The 26,820-nt window shown below is 34.2% G+C and overlaps 1 protein-coding gene across 3 annotated transcripts in view; it reads right to left on the reverse strand.

Moving 5' to 3' along the window:
* The window catches only part of LOC145977800 (cytosolic phospholipase A2-like), a 259,035-nt gene that overhangs the window by 23,608 nt on the left and 208,607 nt on the right, over positions 1-26,820 (reverse strand). For all 3 annotated transcript variants that reach the window (XM_083110093.1, XM_083110095.1, XM_083110094.1), the window contains 6 exons: positions 26,118-26,254; positions 18,704-18,926; positions 16,445-16,558; positions 13,720-13,969; positions 11,717-12,017; positions 3,255-3,451 (listed from right to left, as the gene is read on the reverse strand). In XM_083110093.1, coding sequence (XP_082966219.1) covers positions 3,255-3,451; positions 11,717-12,017; positions 13,720-13,969; positions 16,445-16,558; positions 18,704-18,926; positions 26,118-26,254 — 1,222 coding nt within the window. The remainder of the gene's footprint in view (positions 1-3,254; positions 3,452-11,716; positions 12,018-13,719; positions 13,970-16,444; positions 16,559-18,703; positions 18,927-26,117; positions 26,255-26,820) is intronic.

Genomic DNA, 26,820 nt, shown 5'->3' on the forward strand with positions numbered 1-26,820 from the left:
CAGTCTTTTTGACTATTAGGTAATTTTTCAGTAATCTTTAACATTTTTTAATTTTTTTTCTTCATTTTTTGGTTTTATATTTCTTCTCTGTTGTATCGTGAATTTTAAGTGCATTTGTTGGCATAATTTATATTTATAAATTTCCTGACATTATCTTTTTGCCAATAAGTTAGCCATGCTCCAGTGATAACCGGGACAGAGTGTAGTTGATTTTCTGGAAGAGTCCATTGTACGTACTGTGTTGAGGAATGTTCATTTTGTTTGGCATTTATTCTTCATTGAAATAAAAGACCAAACTCTTATTGCTACACAAAAGTGAAATTTACATCCACAGAATAGTTTTTTTTTCCGCATGGCAATACCCATGATTCCCATTATGCTGTAGAACAAAATGGCATCTCATATATATGAAGATCTTGATCAAAGTGATATATTGAAAGAATAAACATGCTATGTTAAAAAAATCAAACCCAAAACTTTCTACAAATACATTTAAAAATTATTTTTAATGGATGAATGATGGATGAAAATATTACATTCTTGAACATAACTAATTCATAATTCATTCATTTATTTCCGTTCATTAGATCATAAGTACATGATGTTGAACAGATCAATTCACTTACAATTACATATATCAACATACTATTACAAGGTTTTTAACATTTTTAGTAATTACATATGTTAGATAACATCAAAATTATTTTACAGTTTGACAGTTTGTAAAAATTAAGAAAAAATAATAATATTTAAAAATGTTATCATGAAGTGAGATTAGATTTATTTCTATCCACTTGATCATATGAGTACAAATAACACTATGATATGGGATAGGTCAATTACATGTATAATTTTGAGTACAAAGGAATTAACACATACTTAAGCATATTAAAAAGTATAAAAGAGTATAAAATAACATAACATAAAAAATAGAGGAAAATCAAAGGTTATGTCTATTAATGAAAAATATGATCTAAGTACTCCTCTGTGCTGTAAAACAAATACTTCACTAGCAAGCTCTTTACTGTCATTTTAAAATTAGTTGGATTATGATTCTTGAATTCCTCTGGAAGTTTGTTATAAAGTTTTACACCTTGAAATCCTAGATCATTGTGTGTTTTGGATGTGTGGACAGTAGAAAGGTTGAGGGAGTTATTCCTACAAGTGCTGTATTTGTGTATTACCAGATTTTTTGAGAAGATTTCAGAATTTGTATGAATAAAGTACAATGTTTCTAATATATACAAACATACAAACATGGAAGAGATAATATTTGAAATCCATTGAAAATTTGTTTTGTTGGGGTTAAGAGGGATACATTTTTCATAATTTTTAATATTCGTTTTTGCCAAATAAAAATTTTCTGCATTTTGGGTGAAATGCACCAGAAGGAGATACCATATGTAAATACAGGTTGAATCTGTCCAAAATATACTGTCCTTAAATCATTTAAAGATAAAACATTTCTCAGGATTTTCATCATGTAGCAGAGCCTGCTTAACTTTTCAGTTAAAATAGTAATTTGCATGTCCGAAGGCATGTTTGTGTCTATCCATACTCCTAAGAATTTTATTGCATATTTTTCTTTGATGACTTCATTATTAATAATTACATTAAAGTTTTTTGTTTGCTTTACTGAATTAAAATTTCTTAGAACTGTTTTATTAACATTCAGGGAAAGCTTGTTGTTGGTTAGCCAGGTGTTTAGTTGTGTCGTTGTCAAAATGGAATTCTTTTGAAGTTGCTCATGTTCCAGGCTTTTTACTATGATGTTTGTATCATCCGTAAAAAGTATGTTTGAGACTCTGATAAAGTTTCTGGAAGATCATTTATGTTCAGTAAAAATTGAACCTTGCGGTACACCTGTTTTGACGAACAATTTGTCTGATTTGATTTTGTTAATATCTACATGTTGACATCTGTCTTTTAAATAGGAAGTGAACCATTTTTTTTGCTTAACCTACGATTCCATAATGATCCATTTTATCTAGTAAAATATCATGCTGTACCAATTCAAATGCTTTGGTAAAATCTAAAAATAATCCATACACATTTTTTTTTTTGTCTGTCGATTGTAGTATGTTATTTATAAATTTGAAAAGAGCTTCTGATATTGATTTACTTTTTTGGTATCCAAATTGATGTTTGGATAGAATTTTATATTTTTCCAAGAAAGTTACTAATCTATTTAGCATAATTTTCTCTATTACTTTAGAGAAAACCGATAAAATAGAGATTGGATTATACTATCTATAACTTTATTTAAAATTTATGTGTTAACTGTTTTTGCTTCATCAAGCAAGAAGAACCTTCAATGAAGTGTTCATGTGCGTAGAAGAAAAAATGTATTGATATATTATTCTCAGTGAAGCAATATACATATATGTATGTGTGAACCCCAAATGGGGATCATGGGCTTTAATGGGTTATAATACTTTCCAATATTTGTAGCTATAAGTGAACACGGGTGGGACAGACAAAACACTGCCTCTTCACTTAATAAGAAATTTATTTTAATTTCCGTGAATTGTAAAATGATGAAAAATAAATTATTTAAGGCAAAGAGAGAAGGTAATTGACCTTTGAATATTCTAGTGGAGTTGATCAGAAATGTCACAGTTAGAGGAGAAATCAAATGTTTTTTGGTGTCACAGGTGGAACACAATACAAAACAAAAGTAAATAAAAACCCGACCCTATGGCCGAGTGGTTAGCACATCACGCTGCGATGCCAAGAGTCCCGGGTTCGAATCCCGGTCGGGCTTGGTTGTTTGTGAATGTCCATTCATCAATTTCATCATTTCATCACTCATCCCCATCTTCGCAAATTAGCCAAGAGGCACAAAACGCGAAGTAAAATAAACTAAATCGACAACAAAAGTAAATAAAAAAGTGAAAATAAACAAATAATATGTAAAATACCTTCTACTTTCTAACTTAGTTATGTATAAAACTTGAATTTTTATCCAAAAGACATCTGTACATTGTTCACTCACAAAACAGAATAAAGTTACAGCACTGCATGTCATTTTAAAAATTGTGGTTCAGGAACACTTTCACATGGAATGCCATAATGTATTCATATTTTTGTATTAATACTTGTATGCACTTAGTTGATCTGTGCTTCGTTGATAAATTTTCCAGATATGTAGTTAATCAAGTTTAATATGGATCAAAAACAATTAACAGTACACATTTAGCAAACTTAAACGAAAAATATAGTTTAAATTATAATAATTCCAGGGCAGTTCTTACCATCATCTTCAGCTAAGCCAAGGGGAGAGAAAGGCGAAACAGGAAACGTGACTTCCAAGTCAAGGTCTCGAAGTGGATTGAAGACGAGACCAGCCCTTCCAGCTCGAGTGTCCAAAATTGAACTGCAGAAAACCTTGTCCATGGCACTTTCCCAGAACGATTTGTGGGTCTTTCTCTTTTTAGTTTTCCTTTCACGCCTATATAATCAAATTATTCTGCTCATTATACAAAAATAACGCAAGAGTATTAAATTAAGAATCAGCAAAATTATTTGAAATGTCATACTGTTATCTTTTTAAATGTTAGACTGAAACAAGCAGAACAAAGGAAATTTAATTTTGTTCTTTACATATGCTTACATAACAACATCAGTATTGAAACTCCATTCACATGTTATCATAATTACATGTACATTTTGAGGTGGAGTAGATACAAGGTGATGCATTCTTATTAGGGATGGACCGATATGAAATTTTTGCCGATACAAATAAAGTACAGATATAAAATTTACCGATACCGATAACCGATATTCTACCGATCCGATATAAAATTAGAAATGGTCCTTGAAGAACATGAAGGTTCATTGACCTCCTTAATAAATGTGTGTTTCAAGGTGACTGCAGTGAAAAAGAAATTGCATATTTATACATTTACTTTTTTAGAAAGTAGGGCATGGAGATTAACAATAAAAATTACAACAAAATGGTAGAATTTTGCACTAAATTATCAGATATTTAACGATATATCAGATCGGTAAAATAGTCGTTAATTTTACCGATAAACCGATATGCCTATATCGGCCGATACCGATAGAGTACCGATTAATTGGTCCCATCTCTAATTCTTATGTACTAATTATATAATAGATATGTAAAATTAGAAATTTCAATTACAAATTGAAACTTCTGAGGGTGTTGGTTGTAAGTCAGAGGGGTCTGAACTCCTCACTAATTATGCCTAGTTATGCAGTCCTAAATGTTACATGATGATAGCTAAAAAAAAAATATTCATAGTCTTGCTAATAGCACGATACAATACATACTACCACTGTCATTAGTTTCTGGTTTACAATCAGTTACAATTATATTCAGGCAATTTACATATCCACATTAAACACAGGTTAAACAAATCCTGGACTTTTTGCAAAACTTTCTTTATTACTTGATAAGGAATTATTTGATTTGGAATTTATATTTCTCAAACAATACTTTAGAAATGAAATTTTTGTGATAATTGTGTGTGATGGCATACTTGTAAAGATAACAGAAAGGTAGCTATATACATTGCCAAGTTATGTTGAGAAGCAAATTCTAAATTAAATGCATGTTGAGTGAGAAATGAAGTGAGGAAAATGTCCAAAAGATTGGATGTTTAAGTGCTTGTGACTAATAGTCACTAATACACTGCCTAAATCTTGGAGAATATTTTCTGTCTACACTTTTGTACCAAAGTCTTCAATTTTTTTCACCAAAAAATAATAGAACCAAATATGTTCTTTCTCTCACCGTTTTCATTTATGGGCTTCAGATAAGTGAACAAAGACTGTAGGAATACCAGAAACTGGGGTGATTTTGTGAGAGATGGACGGATTCTGGAATCCTACGCTAATGTTGCTTGTTTTGTTAATGAATGAGTCAGTGATTTGTGTATCTCACATTCTCACATGTGCAAATCTGAACTTCCAGCTGCTTTGTTGCAAACAGCAGACAATTGTTTTTCGTTGCATGCATTGTGATTGTGTGAAAGTCACAGAAATGGGTGACTAGGATAAGTTTTGTAGACACAGGAACAGTAGTGAATCATATACTTTTGATGTGAAGTCTGTGGTATTTGGTGTGTAGATAGTACAGGTCATGTTGGCAAATTTCGCTACCTTATGGGGTGAATTCCTGACATGTTCTGTCCAACACAAAAGGTACTCCAAATCTACTTCAGTTTGTAGGGTCAGTTTGTGTTCTTGTGGAGGTTCAACAATGCCACCCATGCACAAAAGGTGTATTGGATCCTACTCGTACAGAAATTATAGTGAAGAAATGTTAAATGATGTGCTAACCAAACTTAGATTTAAACAAATATGACTCCTCTCTGCAAAGGAAAAGTACGGAATCCACCGGAACACACTTTGGCAGAACTTAAAGACAAAGGATACAAGTCTAGAGACACCAAGATCCAATGGAGTCATTCATAAAAAAAGAGCAGGCGGAAAAATTGTGTTCACTGAAGGCTGACAATCTTCTATACTCAAGGGATGAAATATTGTGTAAAATAGATCAGCCTAGGATAATTGGATGTTGAGATATTTTTTATGGTTTCTGAAATCTCAAATTTATTGTAGGATTGAATAAAAGGTTGTAGGAGCATAACACGTGTCTTTCATTCTCTTGTATAGAAACCAGTGGGTGTTGTTTTCTTATCACCTTACCTTACCATCTGGCCCTACAGCCTCTGGTGGGCCTTGGCCTCCTTCACAATGTGACTCCAGTCTTCCCTATTTTGTATTCTTCTTTCCCGTTCTCTTATTTCCATCTTCTTCAGGTCCTGGATCACTTCATCCCTCCATCTTGATTTTTGTCTCCCTCTTCTCCTCTTTGAATACATTCGTTCTTTCATTATTTTCTTTGGCAATCTTTCCTCTCCCATTCTTTCGACGTGCCCCATCAACCTGATTCTTTGTGATTTTACGAATCTAACTATATCTTGTCCATCGAGTATTCCATCTATTTCTTACTTATTTCTGATTCTCCATTCATCATTCGTCCTTAAAGGGTCCATAGATTTTCCTGATTCTTCTTTTTTTAGAACTTTCAGGTGGTATTCATCTTCCTTCGAGAGAGTCCACACTACAGAGCTTTACGTAATTATTGGATTCATTAACGTCTTACATACTTTCATTTTAGTTGTCCTGCCAATTAGCTTGCTCTTGAATAACTGTAGATTGACATAGTATGTTTTGTTGCCTGCTTGTATTCTGTCCCAATTTGTTTTGCTAATTTGATTGTTGTTATTTATTACCATTCCCAGGTATTTAAAGTTTGAACTGTTTGTATTTCCATATCCTCTATTTGTATGCTGTGTATTTGTCTATATTTGCTTATAAGTTATACAATCATACATTTTTTGTTTTTGGTGTTTACCTCTGGGCTTCTTTCTCTGTTTCTGTTTGCAGTTCTTGAAATACTTGTTTCATTGAATATTTTGTCCTTGCTAGGATCGTTACATCATCTGCATAGGTGCAGATTTGACTTTTATTGGTAAATATAGTCTGTCTTTTGTTAATTGCACTAATGTCTCTGTTAAGTGCAATGTTGAAAACGGTAGTTGACAGCCCATCTCCCTGTTTTACTCTGCTGTTGATGTCAAAAGGATTGCTTATCTTATTTCCAACTTTAACTTTTGCTATTGTATGCTCAGTGATAATTTTTGTTAGTCTCACTACTTTATCTGGGTAGTTTAATTGTCTCATGATCTGCAATAATTATTTTCTTCTTACACTGTCAATGGCCTATTTGAAATCTACAAAAAGCATGTAGAGGATTACATCATGTTCATAGTTCTTTTCTATTATCTGCCTTGTTACAAATAGTTGGTCTGTGCTTCTATTTGATCTAAATCCACACTGATATTCATCTACTCTCTGTGTAGTTCTTTATTCTCTCATTTAAGATTCCTGATAGTATCTTGTACGTTACATTCAATAATGTTATGACTCTGTATTTGAGCATTCCAATTTGTCTCCTTTTTTATGTATAGGACATATGATACCAATTCTCCACTCTGCACAGGCATTTTCTCCTCATTCTATATGCTGCTAATGAGCTTAGTTATTTCTTCTATCATATTTCTTCCTGCATTTTTATCATGTCAGCCACAATGTCATCACTTGTTTCCTTATTCCTTTGTCAAAATATTGCAATATGTTTCTATTTGTAAACTACAAATCTGAACTACTATCGTGAGTAGTTGTCCACAGGAAAATATTGTATCTGTGGCCTTTCTATGTCACAAAGTCACAAAGTCACCCCAATCCATAGGATGCCATTCTGACAACTATGTGACACTCACAAAGGACACCCATGCCCAAGGTGTCCGAGTTCAAGTCTGATATTTATATTGTAGTTTATTACTGGGACGCTGTAGTATGATACTTTCGTATGGTATTCAAAAAACTATGAAAAGTGTCACAAAGTCACCCCAGTTTGCAGGATATCACAGCAGACCCCTTGGTTGAGAGGCATAGTATATTTCAGAGGGAAACGGGCTAATTTAGTGTGATTTAGGGACTATTTAAGACAGATTGCAACCATTTGATAATGTAGATTTTTTTGACTATGTAATGTCACATTGCATTCCAACAGACAATCATGATGTAAAATAGAAATTTCAATGACCGATGAAAACTTTTGAGGATGCCGGTTTTAAGCCCATCTTAATTCCTCACTAGTTATGCCTATGTTATTCACTGTTGGAGCGACCAGAAAATTCCCCCTCTGTGTCCAACCAGTAGCAATGATTGGAAACTTATTTTTCAAAAGTAATTGAGTTACAGTTACCTTACTCACTTATGGTTACTGTTACTTTAAGTAACTGTAAGTTATTTTCACATCTACTTTTTTCTAGATAGACCAGTAGCTGCAGGTGGTTCAAAACGTTGGTCACTACAGTGATAAGACAATTGTGTGTGTGTGTGTGTACAATTTAGTGTAACAGAAATTGATGTTTAAGTAGTGCTTCCCTTTATCCTATCAAAGAATCTCCTATCCTGGATATCTGTGGTACCTCCTTTCAGGTATGTATTAGATCTCCAATCCTTGAATACCTAATGATGGATATCCATGTTATATCTGTTATATGTCTACATGCTATCCAAAAATTGAAATTAATGTTTTGATATCCTTTGAAATATTTATTCATAGTATCGAGTCACTCTGCTAAACAAGGTGCCCCAAAAATAAGCAGTATAACATCGGGAATGTGTTCCTCATACATAAACAATAGTTCATATAAACATATGTCGAGGGAAGTTATACGCTTTCACAACACAGGAGGTATGGACATTCTGGTTAACAACACAAGATACTGTTTAACACAAACTGGTAGTTCTATGGTTACATGTTGAGTGGACTTTGCTGTCCTAGAGTCCAAAAAAAGGAGAAACCAATTAAAGCTAAACGCGAACAAAGACACTTAGGTCAATGGTATAATCCACACTTGAGTAAATTACAAACCTTGCTTATGATGTATTATAATGGATTTAAAAATGGTAACGCAGATAAGAACAAATATATCAAATTAAGAAATATTTACAGATCAGAAATTAGAAAAGCTAAATGCACAGCAAATGATAAATTTATTAATAACTCCAATAATAAATGCAAAGCAGCTTGGAATGTCATTAAGGCAGAATTAGGCAGAGGGAAACCCAGAAGAAAAGAAAATGTTCCGATTACTCCAAGCGAATTTAATGATTTCTTTGTCAGGGTAGGTAACAAATTGGATACAAACCACAATTCTATGAATCAATTTGATTATGAATATAATAATCTCATGTCACAAAACATTGGTAACATTTTGACTGACTTCCGGTGGCATGAGACCCAACCTGCTGATATTTTAAAAGCAGCACAAAAACTAAATAATTCAAAATCGGAAGACTTTTATGGAATGTCAAACTTTATTTTAAAAAGAATCATTGATATTCTACAGTACCCACTTTGCATTCTCATAAAGTGGATGATGTATTGTGGGCACTTTCCTTCCTGCCTCAAGCTCTCGGTTGTCATACCCGTGTATAAAAAGGGTGATAAATCGAGCCCCGACAATTACCGTCCTATATCACTTGTCTCAAAAATTATAGAACACTGTTTATATAATCAACTCGATAGCTATTTCACAAATAAGAATTTATATACAAGTGCACAATATGGTTTCAGAGCCCATTTATCCACTGTGAAAGCGAATGAAACCATTGTTTCCACAGTGTTAGATGCATTTGAATCCAAACTTTCTGTAAGTGCAACACTTATCGACCTGAGTAAAGCCTTTGACTCTGTTTCCCATCAAATATTAATAAAAAAATTACACTTCTATGGCATCAAAGAAACTGAACTTGCTCTAATAAAATCCTACTTATCAAATAGACAACAAATGGTCACTGTAGACAACATAAAATCAGAATTCTTAAATATAAAAAATGGAGTTCCACAAGGTTCTGTCCTTGGCCCATTGTTGTTCAATATTTATATAAATGACTTACCTAATATTATTCTCATAAGACTGTTTTATATGCAGATGATACCACATTCCTTACGGTGGGCAGTGACAAATTTACAGTTGAGAAGCTTGATAAGGAAATAGAGGAAAGGTCCACTTTTTGGTTTGAAACAAATCAACTTACAATTAATGAAAATAAAACAGAGAAAATATTTTTTACATTAGGAAATGGCCATGAATGGACTTCTGTAAAACTTCTTGGTTTACACTTAGACTCCAAATTATCTTGGGAGTCGCAAACAAATCACCTATGTTCCAAACTTGCCAGGGTGGTATTTCTACTTAAAAAGCTTAGAACATGCATTAGCAAGGACTTGTTGCTGCAATCATATTATGCATATTTTCATAGCCTTCTGACTTATGGAATTCTCTTGTGGGGAAACTCATCTGGTGCTGGGGATGTATTTATCTGGAAGAAAAAAGCTTTACGAAGCATGGCAGGAGTCTTTGATCAGTCTGTTTCCTGTAAAAATCTCTTTAAAGAACTAAAGATAATGACTGTGCCAAGCTCAGTCTGTGTATACCTGTCTAGTGTATACAAAAGAAAATGTACATAATTATAACGCAAGACACACTGTGCACAGACACAATACAAGATTCTGTTACAAGCTCGACACACCATCAATCAGATTAAGTAAAACACAAAATAGTTACAAGTATTTAGGAATTAAGTTATACAACATATTACCAGAAGCTGCTCACAGTGTCTCTCTTAAAAAATTTAAAAGTGTACTTCAACCCTGGTTAAAAGAAAAGGTCTTCTACAATCTAGAAGAATTCGAAATCCATCCCAAAAATGATTTAATATTCTAGAATGTATTGTATTGTTTATTTCCTGTTTTATGAATTATTGTTATGTATATTGCCACTGCCATATTTATATTATTTCATCGTCACTAATATTATAATTGTCTTATGTCTATGTACTCTTACTTTATATATGCATATACTCTCATATTAGTATCTATAACATATTGGAGTTCCATGTAATCCCTCTCTCTATATATAATTATATATTTACATATATACAATAACAAATATGTAACCAATAACTGACGGCATCTATTGCATTGTACAATGTCTAACGATGAATAAATATATTGTATTGTATTGTATTGTAAAATCAAGAGCGAGCGGGTATGCACTACATGTATGGTTTAGCAGATGTTAATGATGTAAGTAAGTAAAAAGTAAAGTTCCCTCTGCATATTGCATCATGCCACATTTTTGATGTTGGCCATTTTGGATGTGATGTGATCAGCACCATGCTCTCACCACCCTTACCACCCCACAAGTTGTCCTCAGGTACCCATTGAATTGAAGCAGCTGGGTGAGCCACAAAACCACTTTATGCGGGGACAATGCTGGAAAAAATCCAACCTTGGATCACCCACACCTGAATTGAACCTGCGAGGCAGTCAGACACCCTACTGACTAGACCACTGCGGCTCTGATGTAATGCTTTAGAGACCAGAATTTGGGAGTGAGGCCATATGATACCGATGTGTGGCCTGTCTTGAGGTAGGAGGTGAACATTTTCAACATCTCCTCTCGAGTACTGTGAAGAACTCAGTGTCATAGCCACCTGTAGGAGATGAAGACATTCCAGTTCGCATGTGTTGTGAAAGCCTATAACTCGGAAACCAAGAATTTCTGGACCTATGTTTATATAAACTTTTTTCATTGTTTACATATGAACACATTCCTGAAGTTATGATGCTTATTTTTTACACACCCTCTATATTAGGACTCTGTGATGTAGGCATAAATCATAGCTCAGAAACATACCACAAAGCAAACTTCATTTGTAAGTAATAAGTAAGTAATTCATTCATGCAAGATCAGATGCAAGTTCCTGATGTGAAGGCGTGTGGTGTACAAAAAGTCTGCAAAATTACATGTTTGGAGGGTGGGCTATCCTGCTTTTGGTTGGGGCATTGTCAACTCTTATCCATCCTTGGAACTATCTCTGAAGGATAATGAATAAAAACTTATGAACCAGCTAGCAGGGATCAGTGAATATTATTAAAATTATCAATGGCAACACATTGTCTCCATTCAGTCATTTCAGAAGGCACCATAGTGAAAATTATCATGATCAGAAAAGAAAAGCAGCTAATTTTCTATCCTCAAACAAAATATAGATATTTTACTTTGAATAGAATTTATGTGATAAAAATTTACGGATGTACCTTTTCTGTTTCCAGTCATCTGCTTTTGATTGCAGTAGATCTTTACTTTCATCATTATCATTGGAAACCCCACTGTCACTTTTCCTATCTGTCACTTCCTTTCTCTTATCACTTTCCCTGGACACTGTTTCTTCTAAGCCAGGAAAACTTCCATTGGTCGGTGTACAAGGGCTGTTAGCTGCAGAACTTCCAGCACTGTCTGTCACAAAACCTTCATCTGAGCTTTCATCTTCATATTCATCATCCGAACTTCCACTGTCACAGTTGTCTTCCAAATCATCGTCTGCAGGTTTAAAGTTCTCTGGAAAGAAGATAAGAGAAAGGCAAATTTGTAAAATGCTTTCTATGTTTACTAGGGATGGACTAATTACAAACAAAACATTTACAGATAATGATAATTAATATTTTACAAATTCAACATAGAAAATACAGGTGTTCCTTGTGGTAAAGTCAGCAGTGGATGCACTGCCACTCGCCACCACCGAAGAAATCAAAGGCTATTCCGAGTTCCCATGGTCATGTGCTCCTCATATTGTTCTTTGACTGCAGGAATCCCCTGCTTAGAGGACTTTGTGAGAAATGTGCAACCATTACTGGCATGCGATATACAGAAACTTTGATGCATCTGCATCAGGCCATCAAATTCAAGAGACCAGGTTTGCTGTTGTCCGGGGTGGTGGTGTTGCATGAAAATGCATGTCCGCATACAACGAACATTGCTCGGTACCTGTTATACATATTTCAATCGGAAACACTCCAGCACCCACCTCATAGCCTGGACATGTCACCATGCGATTATGCCATCTTAAGTGAGCTGAAACAGGCACTGCATGGTCACTAGTTCAACTTGGAAACTGAGGTAAAGGATGAAGTAATTGACTGGTTGTTACAGCAACTGCCCACCTTCTACAGGGCTGCCAGGATGGTGGGACAAATGGCTCAATGACTAAAGGGATTAATTTTAAGCTAAGCACATAGTTTCATAGTTATACAGGGTGGCCTGTTTTCCACTGACTGATCCTTATGTGACAATAGAGAAATAATTAATTAATCCTTAGGTACAAAAACAGGACAGATGGAGCTATACTGTGCTCAATTAATGTTCTGGATAGTCACGTTTGTATAGAGCAATAAGTTTTAAAGTGTGTGTGTGTTGTGACTAATTTCATGACATAATAGGTGGTAGGGACAGACACTCTGAGACCAGTTAAGACAATACCTACAGTGTTTCAATAGTCATGCAACCCAAACTTTTATGGTTTATATCATGAAAACTCTAAGATATATTTATACTGAGCTTCTGCATTATGAAGCCTCATCAATTGAGATATTTTTCAATGCTTATCATTATCAGTTTACTTCATACATAAAATTCTATGAACTAATAAATTGTGGAGGTTGGTTTCCAGAATGCCACTTTTGTGTGAGACAAATGTGCAAAAAATTATCATAGGCTCATAATTAATTCTCTGATGACTGATACCACATTAATTGTCATTTACGACAAATATTGGTCAGGTGTAGTATTTGATAGATTTGGGATTGCCGATTACTTGGATTAAGTGAAAAAGTGCCATTTTAGGGACATATCACCTTAGCAACACTAGCTACGAGGCTATACAATACAGAAAATCTGGTGTAAATATCTCTTACAGTTTTCATATTATCAATTATCAAAATTTGGGTTGTGCAATTTTTGAAACACACTGTAGAATGAGACAGGTCTGTGTACAATAGCTACCGAGACTCATACTTTTGTACAATATTTGGACAATTTTCCTAGACCAAATCTATTGTACTATGAAAATACATTGGTACCATTTCCAACCCTAAAGTCCTAGTAATGTCCAATCCATAATTATACTATTTCTATTGGCATCATTCTGATGATTACACATAAGAAAAAGTTACATTTTTTAAAAAAAATCTTACGTTTTCACACACATACAAACAAACTTTCTAGCTCTCACTAAAACAAGAATTGATAAGATTAATATTCTCACCTAATTCTTGCATTTCTTCATTTTCATCTCGCAGCATTTCAGCTATGTCCCTTTTACCTTTCTCTTGAACAACTCGTTTGAATAATATACAAAATGCACTTCCCCAAACTCCTTGCAGAAAGTGTAAGGGAAACTCATCAAAGGTTTTCAGCAATTTTCCCATGTAAAATTTTGAACCAAAATGTTCGGATTTCATAAAAGTTCCATATTTAGCAAGCCCAATTTCATATGGACTAAATTCTATCCAATCCTGAAAAGAAAAGAAAGTCAAGGAGAAATCAATGTAGGTAACATTATAGTGTGGCAATAACAATTAAGGTGCCTGAACCCAATATGGCCTATTTGCGGTTTCCAAGTACCTGTTGACTGCCCCTATAGTGTAGTAACTTGAGGACAATGAACCAAAATACCAGGACCTTTCATTGTGTTCTACGTGATCTAATATTGCATAGTCAAGTTATTACTTACTATACGAGGGGCGATCAGGTTGCTCCGACCCTAACATAGAAGGAATGACGTTATGATTGATTTTATATTTTGTTATTGTTTAGTGATGCTTTATATGCTTTCATTCTGAATTTCAAGTCTGAGTAACGCACAGTTTTCTTTTTACAGGGGTTTAACTGAGTGAAGTTGTGTCAATGTGCCAGAATGGAGAAAATTGAAGTGAGAGCGGTGATCAAATATTTTTTGAAGAAGAAGTGGACGATATCCAAAATTCATGAGGATTCGGTGGATACACTAGGGGACACTGCTCCTTCATACAGTATGGTGAAGAGATGGTGTCATGAGTTTAATTGTGGGAGAGAGTCGTGTGAGGATGAACATGCAAGTGGAGCACCAAAAACTGCCATGACGACCGAAAACATTAACAAAGTCCACGATATCATGCTGAAGGATCATCGAGTCACTATCCATCATGTTGCTGAGATGTGTGGCCTGTCATATGGCACTGTGCAAAACATAATTACTCAGGAATTGCAAATGAAACAAATTGCTGCAAGATGGGTCCCTCGAAACCTCACCCCAGATCAGAAGCGCACCCGAGTGCTCATCAGTCAAGAACTTCTTGACAAGTTTCGTGCTGATATAGACGATTTCCTTGCCCGATTTGTAACTCATTGATTTGTGACTAACTATGGATGAAACATGGGTCCATCACTTCGACCCAGAAACAAAATCACAAAGCATGGAGTGGAAACATCCACATTCTCCACCAACGAAGAAGGTCAAGGTGCAAACGTCAGCCAAGAAGGTGATGGCCTCAATTTTCTGGGACTGCAAGGGTGTCCTTCTTGTGGACTATCTACAAAAAGGCCAAACCATCACTGGTACATACTACAATGACCTAATCAAAAAAATACGTGATTCCTACAAGAAAAAGAGGCGTGAGATGTTGACCCGTGGTGTGCTCCTTTACCAGGACAATGCACCTGTCCACACCTCACACATTGTGAGGGCCGCTATCGCAGATGCATCGTTCGAATTGTTGCCCCACTCACCCTATTCCCCAGATTTGGCCCCCAGTGATTTCTATTTGTTCAAACATTTGAAGAATGACATTCGTGGGCAAAAAATTTCTGATGATTCTGAGGTGATAAGGGCTGTGGACTCATGGTTGGAGGACCAGTCGGAAGATTTTTACTGTAACCTTCGGTTCATGTGACAGTACATGTTCAATTACCACAATGAAAGAATAATTCTTTTAATTAATTAATCAAAATTTTAAAAAGTTATTACAAAATAAGAAGTTACAAGTCTCCTTAGTAAAAAAAGAAATCTAAAATAATGCAATTCATGTTGTAACCAATGTTTGGTAGTAACAAGCTACTTGTAAAGGAGTTACTTTTCTACTAATGGTAACTGAAACTAGAAATGAATAACTCTAACTGTAAATCAGTTACTTATTTTTAGGTAATCAGTAACAGAATGTTACTTTACAATTACTTTTCTTTGAATATCAATGTTAATGATCAAATTTATGGTTTGCTAAAAAGAACAGAAATAATATTTTAGTCTTCATGCATACTGCATTCAGTTATAAAAAAGTTACTTTGCAAAGACTGGATATAACCAATAGATCAAAGTAACACTTTCAATGCAGTAAATTGGGTTACTGAAAAGTATTACACGTTGAATTATTTTATCAAGTTCATTGAATAAAAATTATCACTGCAACTGTATGCATAATAGTTTTTCTTGTATGTACGCATTGCTTGCATTGTAGAATTATTTTCCTGTAGTTTACGGTTATTACAAGCATAAGAAAACAGTTTTACATTGTGACGTTTCAGGAGAACACATGCTCCCTTCATCAGACATTTATTTTCATTTTGACTAAAGATACAGTTATAACAATGGTTAGCAATTTTTTAAACATAAAGAATCCGTTATGTAATGGATGTTGCCAATGTTACATTGTTGTAATATAGCAACTTAACTGTAAAAAGAAGCAGTCTATTTTATTTTTATTTCAGATATAAAATTTTTGATCACATTATTTTTTTATTTAAAATTATGAATCCCAAATATCATCAGGTAATTCAAAGTCATCATTGTTTTCACAAAGTCTCTTGATGTTTTCTCCTGAAACGTCACAACGAAAAACTGTTTTCTTATGCTTGTAATAACCGTAAACTACAGGAAAATAACCGTATGCATGTTGCATTATCATAATTCATTGATTTCATTCTTTGAAAATACATGCAAAATGTCTTGACATTACCTGGAACACTCTTGCTGAGACGTTCTTTTTCACATTCAAGCATGTGTAGAGGGGTAAGGGGGCTCTTCCACCGTTAATTTTCTGCTGTTGATCAGTCAGTCTGGTTGTATTTCTCTGAAATGCAAAAATGAAACATGGAAAATTCACAGTATCTGAGTGTACAATTATTAAAAATTACTTTCTTGGTGTGTGCCCTGATGGGTGGGTGGGCAAGGGTGGGCTTTAGCCCACCCTAAAATAGTCTCAGCCTACCCATCTGCCCACCCAAATAGAACAAATATATGATATATATTATTTAGATAACACAAAGTAACAAGCTGCTAAAGAATTATAAAGCACACAAAGCGATCTTAACAATTGACTAACATAACTCAGTTTCACTTTAAAAATTAATTACGTTTCTAGATTCTCCATCTCAGTTGGGTTCCTTTCATCAATGTGCGAAACATAAACATGTAAACAAAATGCCATTGTTCCACAGTTAGGAGATGCCGCAGTGCTTTTCTGCTTCCATTCTTGACAATTGTTGTTTTGTTCTCTTGTGCTTCTTTGATATTTTTTTTTTTTTTTTACCTTTTTTGAACTTCTTTTCCTATTGAAGAAATCAATTTTAAGAGCCGTGGTTCATTCGCAATGTTTCATTCTTAGTGTGAGCGAGTAGTTGAGTTCCTGGCATGGTGGTTTTCCTTCTATGTGGAGACAATTTGTGTGTAAATCAACGCTCTTTTGTGATTTTGTCTGTGTGAAAATGAAATTTTAATTAGTCTGGTATAGTGCAAGCAGATCAAGAGCTTAACATGTTAGTAAACGAGTTACTCTATCCGGTAATTTTAGGCAAGATAATAAATAGTCAAAACTTGATAATGCCATCCCTAGAAGTCATTCTGATGCTAGTGTAGAGGAATTTGAAGATAACCAGTAGAAGATGAAATTGATTCAGAAGACACAATCGAGGGCGGTAAGTGGTTCTGCTGTTTCAAACTATCTTCCCAGTGATATTGCCTAAACTTCAAATGAACTTACACAACAGTCTGAATTAACGCATTTTCTCAGAAAACATTTGGCAATAGAAAGAGATGTGTCCATACTGATTGGTATAAGTTTTTTAAATGGTTGGAATAAAGGATTCAAGCTGATTCAGCCTTTTGTTTCCCATGTAGATTCTTTGGAACTGAAAGCAAATATGGGATAGTCACATTCACAAAAATTGGCTTTAATAACTGGAAATGAACTATGGATAAGGATTTTGGTTTTTGAAAACATGAAAACAGTCAGGATCATAAAGCTGCTCAGATATCATAGGTGTCGTACATTATAATGAAAGAACAAGGTGAAAAAGTGTCAGTTTGTATCTAGTAAGTGAAGTCTCAAGTAAAAGAAAACAGAATATTTGGCAAAATATGTAGACATATTACAATACAATGCTGTTCAAGGAATAGAGGAAGGAGGGCATAACGAGCCCGACCAAAGTTCTAATAAAGGAAATTTTCTTCAATTGTTTGACCTCTGTCTTTTCAAAACCCTGTATGAAGCGCATGAAGAATTATTTAAGGAACAGCATGAGTGATGAGCGATTGAGCAATCTAGCTGTAATTGCTGTGGATGTAAAGATAGTTCTTGATGAGTTCGATGCAGCCCATCACAATAGACGAATTCATCTCCATTAAGGTAGGGAGCATCGTAATTTTAGAATTATGTTGTTGTTATTGTTGTTGATTTCGTGTTTTAAGTCCACTTTGTGCACATAAAGGCTACCCTGGATTGAACCTACAGTTTAAAGTGGGATCCGAACCACTATGTGCTTCCACCGGGTATAGAACCCATGATCCCTTGATTGCAAGGTGACTACGCAACCACTGCACCACTGGGGAAGCACTTATTTCAGAATTAATCTCGTGTATTTTTGTTTCCATTGTAATATTTCCATGTTACTATGTATAAGTTCACCATAGTCTCCATTCTTAAGTTCGTTAGTACTTGTTGTATATTTCTATGCTTGTCAGTAAATTGACCAACATTGAGCATTCACATTTCCATCATCCTAAAAATGCTGCCAACTTTGACCGTAATTTTAACTCTGCCCTTGGGTGGAGCAAGTGGAGCGAAGTTCGTTCTTTCGCCAAACAGGCTCTAGACCAAATGCCAAAGTTCCACCGAACACTAGAACACCATAACACACATTTACAAAATTGTTACCAGAATATACTATTATATAATAGTTTCTATTCAGAACTTCCCTAACAGAAACTATTTACTTACTGCTCTCATCAAGGTATCTCCTATTAGATGTCCAAAAAAATCGGTGAAGCTTACTGGTTGTCCTATGCTAGCTTTATTCAGAACTTTTTTAATGTAGCGATACATTCCTCTTGGGCTGAGAAGTTTAAGCCAGTTCTTGCTGATATTCTCCTTCAGTTCTTTCTGGAGCTCTCCTGGGCCCTTTTCTGGGAATTCTGGGTGAGAGTACAGACTGGAAAGATACCTGCAGAGACAACAATTGACTGATTGAATTAAAATTATTGCGTGTGTTAGCACATTAGGCCATTTTGCACCCTTCAATGTATATGGGGAAATATCCCCTTATCTAAAATTCTTATTTAAAAATTTAAAAGAAGGTGGGTAAAAAGCCCTTTGGGAAAAATTAAAAGTGCAAGGTTGTAAAAAGACCTACACAAGACAAACACATTAAAAAGTCAGGAAATACTAAAAGCTTCCTCACAGACATTGGAAGAGACCTGCTCTTCTCAAAAAGCTAAACACATTTGTTGTTATCGCCAACAGGAATGGCAAACAGCTGGGAAGATTAAAAGTCTGCCCGAGGAAAGCAAAATCGGCACATTCATCAGGTGACCATGCATTAGATGCCTGTGTCCAATATGCAGTTGAGTGAGAAGAACTTCTTGATGTGAGGGATGGGATGAGGAATGGAACAATTATATTGTTTTCTTTGTTACTTATACTTTAACACTGCGGTGGTTGCACGGATTACAATAGTGATCCACTCATTTGCCACTGCCATTTGGCAACACTATTGCTTCCAGTGTACCTTCCTGGAACAGTCCAGGGATTCTGTTTATTCAGCCGTTATTTGAAAAAAATCTATTGTTGACTTGTTACAGAGTTCACATTTTGCATAGTTCCATGCAACTATTGACGGGAATGACTAATTATATGTAGTATTTTCATACATGAAGGGCTCAGAAGTAAAAACATGGTAAGTTACAAAATTGTAAAAAGTAATGTAATTAGTTCAACCATAAAAATATCATAACTTTTAAAATGCGCAATACAAATTTGTGAAAGAAATATTTGAAGAAAAAAACTAAACAGTTCTGAATCATTGATACGATTCAGAGGATCATATCACAGATTCCTCATTTTTGGATGTTGCATGTAAAGCGTGGTATCTTAAAGCAGCCTTAAATGTGCATACCCAATTGAAAATCAAACGAATTTCTATGTGACTAGTTATTTATATCTAATTGAAGGAAAGTATTTGCTTGTCTACTATATCACAGTTCACATGCACACACGAGAAATAAATGTACTTCGAAACTCCCATCATGAACACGGCTGCATGTAAACAATGGTATCAACAGTAAGTAGATACCACATTTTACATGAAATGGAATATTTGTTGCCATGCTCAGTTTTACTCACCTCTGCATCGGTGTCCTCTTCATTCTCCTCATTCTTTTTCCATTGTACATATTACGGATGTTTATGGAAATCATGTACAATTTCTAACTTGTTCTCATCTTCGCTGTGGCATAAATACTCTTGAATTTTTTGAGACATGTTGCAATTCAGCAAACACTGTTTCACTGGCATCTTTGCTACTTACCATACTTTACACAAAACAACTTGTAGATACCATAACTTCCAACACATCTAGCTCTGTCATCTCTTGATGAAACAAAACACTACATCCCATATAGCACATAAGCTTGCGATAGCTTACTTTTAGCTTGTCAGAGTAAGCTTGACATGGCAAGCTGGACCTAAGCCTGATGCATGTGATAACTATTGTTTAATAAGTATCTCTATTGTTATATTAAATGGGTGTCTCTATTGTTTTATTTACTTTGCTTTCCTGGACTTTTGGCTAATGAAAATAAATGATGGTTTGATGAAATTAATGAAGGTGTACTTGAATTTCAGTTTAATATGAGTATTGTAGGTTTGTTTCAAGAAATCAATTTGAATTTAAAAGTTCAGCCACTTTATTGACTGAGAACTGAATGTTCTAAAGAGATGGTGTTTGAAGTATTGCAAACACTGTCACAGGAACTAACTCATACAAATACAATGAGGTTTAGTTGGTTGGTACCATGTATTCAATCTTGGTGCTTTATTCACAATGGAATTCATTCCACTGTATTTCGGTTTTATTTCATTTTGTCACTATTGTTTATGTTTAATAAGTATCTCTATTGTTATATTAAATGGATGTCAATAGTGATCCACTCATTTGCTACTGCCATTTAGCAACACTATTGATTTTTGCTTCCAGTGTACCTTCCTGGAACAGTCCAGGGATTCTGTTTATTCAGCCGTTATTTGAAAAAAATCTATTGTTGACTTGTTACAGAGTTCACATTTTGCATAGTTCCATGCAACTATTGACGGGAATGACTAATTATATGTAGTATTTTCATACATGAAGGGCTCAGAAGTAAAAACATGGTAAGTTACAAAATTGTAAAAAGTAATGTAATTAGTTCAACCATAAAAATATCATAACTTTTAAAATGCGCAATACAAATTTGTGAAAGAAATATTTGAAGAAAAAAACTAAACAGTTCTGAATCATTGATACGATTCAGAGGATCATATCACAGATTCCTCATTTTTGGATGTTGCATGTAAAGCGTGGTATCTTAAAGCAGCCTTAAATGTGCATACCCAATTGAAAATCAAACGAATTTCTATGTGACTAGTTATTTATATCTAATTGAAGGAAAGTATTTGCTTGTCTACTATATCACAGTTCACATGCACACACGAGAAATAAATGTACTTCGAAACTCCCATCATGAACACGGCTGCATGTAAACAATGGTATCAACAGTAAGTAGATACCACATTTTACATGAAATGGAATATTTGTTGCCATGCTCAGTTTTACTCACCTCTGCATCGGTGTCCTCTTCATTCTCCTCATTCTTTTTCCATTGTACATATTACGGATGTTTATGGAAATCATGTACAATTTCTAACTTGTTCTCATCTTCGCTGTGGCATAAATACTCTTGAATTTTTTGAGACATGTTGCAATTCAGCAAACACTGTTTCACTGGCATCTTTGCTACTTACCATACTTTACACAAAACAACTTGTAGATACCATAACTTCCAACACATCTAGCTCTGTCATCTCTTGATGAAACAAAACACTACATCCCATATAGCACATAAGCTTGCGATAGCTTACTTTTAGCTTGTCAGAGTAAGCTTGACATGGCAAGCTGGACCTAAGCCTGATGCATGTGATAACTATTGTTTAATAAGTATCTCTATTGTTATATTAAATGGGTGTCTCTATTGTTTTATTTACTTTGCTTTCCTGGACTTTTGGCTAATGAAAATAAATGATGGTTTGATGAAATTAATGAAGGTGTACTTGAATTTCAGTTTAATATGAGTATTGTAGGTTTGTTTCAAGAAATCAATTTGAATTTAAAAGTTCAGCCACTTTATTGACTGAGAACTGAATGTTCTAAAGAGATGGTGTTTGAAGTATTGCAAACACTGTCACAGGAACTAACTCATACAAATACAATGAGGTTTAGTTGGTTGGTACCATGTATTCAATCTTGGTGCTTTATTCACAATGGAATTCATTCCACTGTATTTCGGTTTTATTTCATTTTGTCACTATTGTTTATGTTTAATAAGTATCTCTATTGTTATATTAAATGGATGTCAATAGTGATCCACTCATTTGCTACTGCCATTTAGCAACACTATTGATTTTTGCTTCCAGTGTACCTTCCTGGAACAGTCCAGGGATTCTGTTCGTTCAGCCGTTATTTGGAAAAATCTATTGTTGACTTGTTACAGAGTTCACATTTTGGTGGAACACAATAGTGATCCATGCAACTATTAACGGGAATGACTATTGGTATGTAGTATTTTCAGATATGAAGGGCTCAGAAGTAAAAACATGGTAAGTTACATATTGTATTATTTTTAAAAAATGCACCCTATCACACTAGTTATCACATGCATCAGGTTTACGTCCAGCTTGCCATGTCAAGCTTGCTCTGACAAGCTAAAAGGAAACTATCGCAAGCTTGCCACAAGCTTATGTGCTGTCTGGGATGTAGTGTTTTGTTTCATCAAGAGATGACAGAGCTAGATGTGTTGGAAGTTATGGTATCTACAAGTTGTTTTGGTAAAGTAATGTAAGTAGCAAAGATGCCAGTGAGAAAATGTGTTTTATTATCCTTCGAAAGATGTGTGAGTATTTAAGTTGCAACGATCAGAAAATAAAATTGTACATGATTTTCATAAACATCCGGAATATGTGCCATGGAAATAACTTTGATTGTAATTAGTGAAAGATCCCAGATAGCACAGACAGCAATCATATTCTTATTTATGTTACTAAAACTTATGTTTGTTTTACTGCCATTTAGTGTATGTCGCATGAAATAAAAGCCTTGGTGCCATGAAACGAAGCAGTAAGTAGATACCACATTTTACATGTGCTAATAATCCCCAGCCACCATACAGGCTTACATGCACTGATCTCAAGGCATGACCTGAAGTTTCTGCATCAGTGTCCTCCTGCTCCCACAAGAATAGGCAATAATTAGGTTGGAGAGTTGAACCATGGCCAGCTAAGTAGCCAGCAAGTTAGAGATCGGTTAGTTCTGCTATAATTTTAAAGTACTAAGTATGCACATATTTGGAACAATGATATCATTTGATTGGAACATTTCAGGGCACCCTTGTAAGCCAACCATGGCACCCCATGGTGCCATAGCACATACTTTCTGAACCACTGGACTATAGTATAAATTTCTATACTTGAAAAACGTCAATCTATAAAGAATGTCTTCTTCCTACATGTTTTTCCACGTATTATGTTCATTTCAAATGTTTTCATTTCTCCTAATTTTACAAAGTCAAATATATTCTTCTGAAGTTCATGTACAGTAATTATGAAGAGCTGCAGGAGCATTTGTTTTCTAATGTAAACAGAATGCTGCTATAAAATATTAATTTCAAGTGTGATACATTTAATTGGTGTCAAGAATATTGCATAACCAACTATACAATTATATAAATGATCAAAATGTGGACATATTTTACTTCTAAACTATTTATTTATTTATTTATTTATTGAGAAAATTCCAGATACAGCACAGGAGGCCATTTTACACTGAAATTGTCAACAATGAAAAAGCAAAATAATAATAGTAATAATAATAATAATAATAATAATAATTAAAAGTAACAAAATAAGACAAAAATGAATAGCAAATTAACAAAAAATAAGTTTACAAACGTTTCTTCTAATAGAAGAACAAAAGGCAAGCTCGGAGGAAAATATATCCATACTTGAGGAGAGATCATTGAATTGTGTGGCATGTCTGTAAGAGAGATATCTTTTTTGAATTTGTAGTCTGTTTTTTTTGTGCAAAAAAGTTTGTGTTGCGTGTTGTGCGCATGGCTACACAAAAGTGGAATTCCTCAAGGAGTGTGTTGCAGCGAATTTTACCATTGAAAATTTTGTATAAATAACAGAAATCATTCTGCAAACGGCGCTGAGATGTAGTCTGTAAGTTTAGAAAAGACAAGAGATGCGGAGATGAAAAATTGCGTAAAGAGGGAACCTTATAAGGAACTATAGCCAGGAAGAAGTGAAAGATTGAATCGATTCTAGAGAGCTGAGTGGGACAAGCCATGGACCAGACGGGAGAGCAGTATTCTATTATTGAGTAAATGAATGACTTGAAGTATAAAGTGAGGGCTGAGATGTCACTAATTTCAGTGAAACGGTACAGTAAACCCAAGAGTGGTGCCTGTAATATGTTCCTGAAATATGAGCTTTTTGTCAAAAACAATGCCTAGGTTTTGTGAGAAGATACTGTTTTGATGTTATTGCCAGAGATGGAGTAAGATGACTTTAACTGGTTCTTCTTGAGAGAGATAGTGAGAGTGATACACTTTTCAGGCATAGGCAGAGTTCTGGAGAGTCCAGGGGGCCTGGCCCCCCAACTTAAAAAAATACTAAAAAATAACACATGATTAAGTACAGTTAATACATTTTTGTTATGAAGCCATACCGCAAATCTTGATGTTTGGCATGTTGGCATGTGCGGTGATTGCGCCGCAATAGCAGGTCTTAGACGATTTGGTTGATGTGTACAGTTTGAAGAAAGAAAAATGTAAAATGACTTTTTGTTGAGTCAACAGTTACTGCTGGAGCATCAAAATAACTTTTCAATTTAATTTTTCTAAAATTTCTGAAGCTTACTATTATACCGTAACTTTTTTAAAGTAATACGAGTATTGTATCAATAAAAATTTAATGAAATGTAAAATGCAATAATCATACTGTTTTGCTTCTTTTAAAACTGACAACCAATATACTAATTAATATTTGTTTACTTAAGGGAGGAAATTTAACATTTTAAAATCTAAAAGGCCTAAAACTAAGTGCTTTTAAGTTGTTATTTTTTTAATTTCTGGGGTAAGGCCTCCGAATACCTTATAAACTAGGGGATATTCAACAACCCTCAGGTACATCATATGCTTCTCCAAGAGTCTGGCCCCCAAAGCAAAAGCTCAAACTCCACCCATGTATTTCAGGCCCCATGTCAGACACCAGGAAGTAAATGTTGTTATGTCATTCAGTAGTAAATGAGTATCGTCGTAAGTAGAGATTTCTTTGAAAATTTTACAGTTATCTGCTACATACACTATTATTTGCATCCAATATTTTATTTTATCAAGAATTATTTCTGAACAAATAAAAATGTATATTATTTAACTTAACATTTCAGTGTGTCTACCAAAATAAGAAATCCAATTTTTTTTACTTTTTCATGAACTTTTCTTGACCTTTCATTCCTTTTTCTTGACCTTTTCTTTTAAAAAAACATTTATTTAATAGGCCCCTACTTAGGTATAGTTGCAAAATTAAAAAAAAAAAAAATATTTTTATTCATTGAAAAACCCCTACCACAGGGTTAAGATCAAAACTGAAGCTGTACTTAAACAAGAGATTTAGACTTGTTTTGATTATTAATGAATATAAAAATTAATGCTTCAAACTTCATTCTGGATGCGGAATGGCCACATTACTTTATTTAATATTTTTACAAAACTTCACGCATACAAGAATGTTATTCCTAAGAAACAAAGTGAACAAATCTTAACCACAACTCAATATAATTTTAGATTTTCAAATATTCAATTTTATCAAATCCCAGTACTGGTACATAACAATATAAATTCACTATACTGTTAGAAGAATAGCAAAAATTCTTGACCAAAAGTATAATTTCTTGATTTTTTTTTGACTTCTTGACCTACCAGTTGATTTCTTCACATTCTTGACTGGTAGAAACCCTACATTTAAGTTTATGCAACAGCACAGTATGTCATAGCAAATGAAAGCAGCATGCAATTATTTATATAATTGAAAGAGATTAATTTACCAAGAAGAGCCTGATAAGCCTGCTGCATAGGTGACACAATCAAGAACTCCAGATTCATGAAGAGCTTTAAAGACTCCACTGTAAGCCACCATAGCCCTGAATCCACCACCCGAACCAAGAACTCCAATAACTGGTATCTGAAACAATGGAAATAGTATGGGTATGATCAGTGGCATATCCTGGATTTTCATAAAGGGCATGCTGTACACAATTTTTTTTAAAGCATATATATTATGGAATGGGGGATAGCATTATACGTATTCAATAGTTGACGATTTGCACATTAACATTACTGAATATTGCATAACGTATAAAGGAATGAAATATGGATAATAAAGTTCAAAACTCACCAGGTTTGATGTCTGATGTGGAAGTCTTTATAAAATTATAAAATCACTGATATTTATAAACAGTACATTGGAGATTCACAATTTAGGTTTGCTTGGCTTATGCAAATAACATTATAGTAGAGGCCTAAATTATAATCAGATATTCAGGAACAAAAGACCAGATTTAATTAAAATAATTTAAATGTAAATTCTGCTCTTCTGTTTTGAGTGGTAAATTCCCTTATAACATCTTCGTAAAATGAGGGCAATGCTTTAATTTTCAGAAGCAGCTCTATTTCAATGAATAATATACCAAGCACACTTAATCTTTCTTGCGATTGGCTTGCTCTAATATAATTATTAATTCTTCTTAA

This window comes from Lepisma saccharinum, chromosome 23 (assembly GCF_977018435.1).
Source record: "Lepisma saccharinum chromosome 23, izLepSacc3.1, whole genome shotgun sequence".
Lineage (NCBI taxonomy): Eukaryota > Metazoa > Arthropoda > Insecta > Zygentoma > Lepismatidae > Lepisma > Lepisma saccharinum.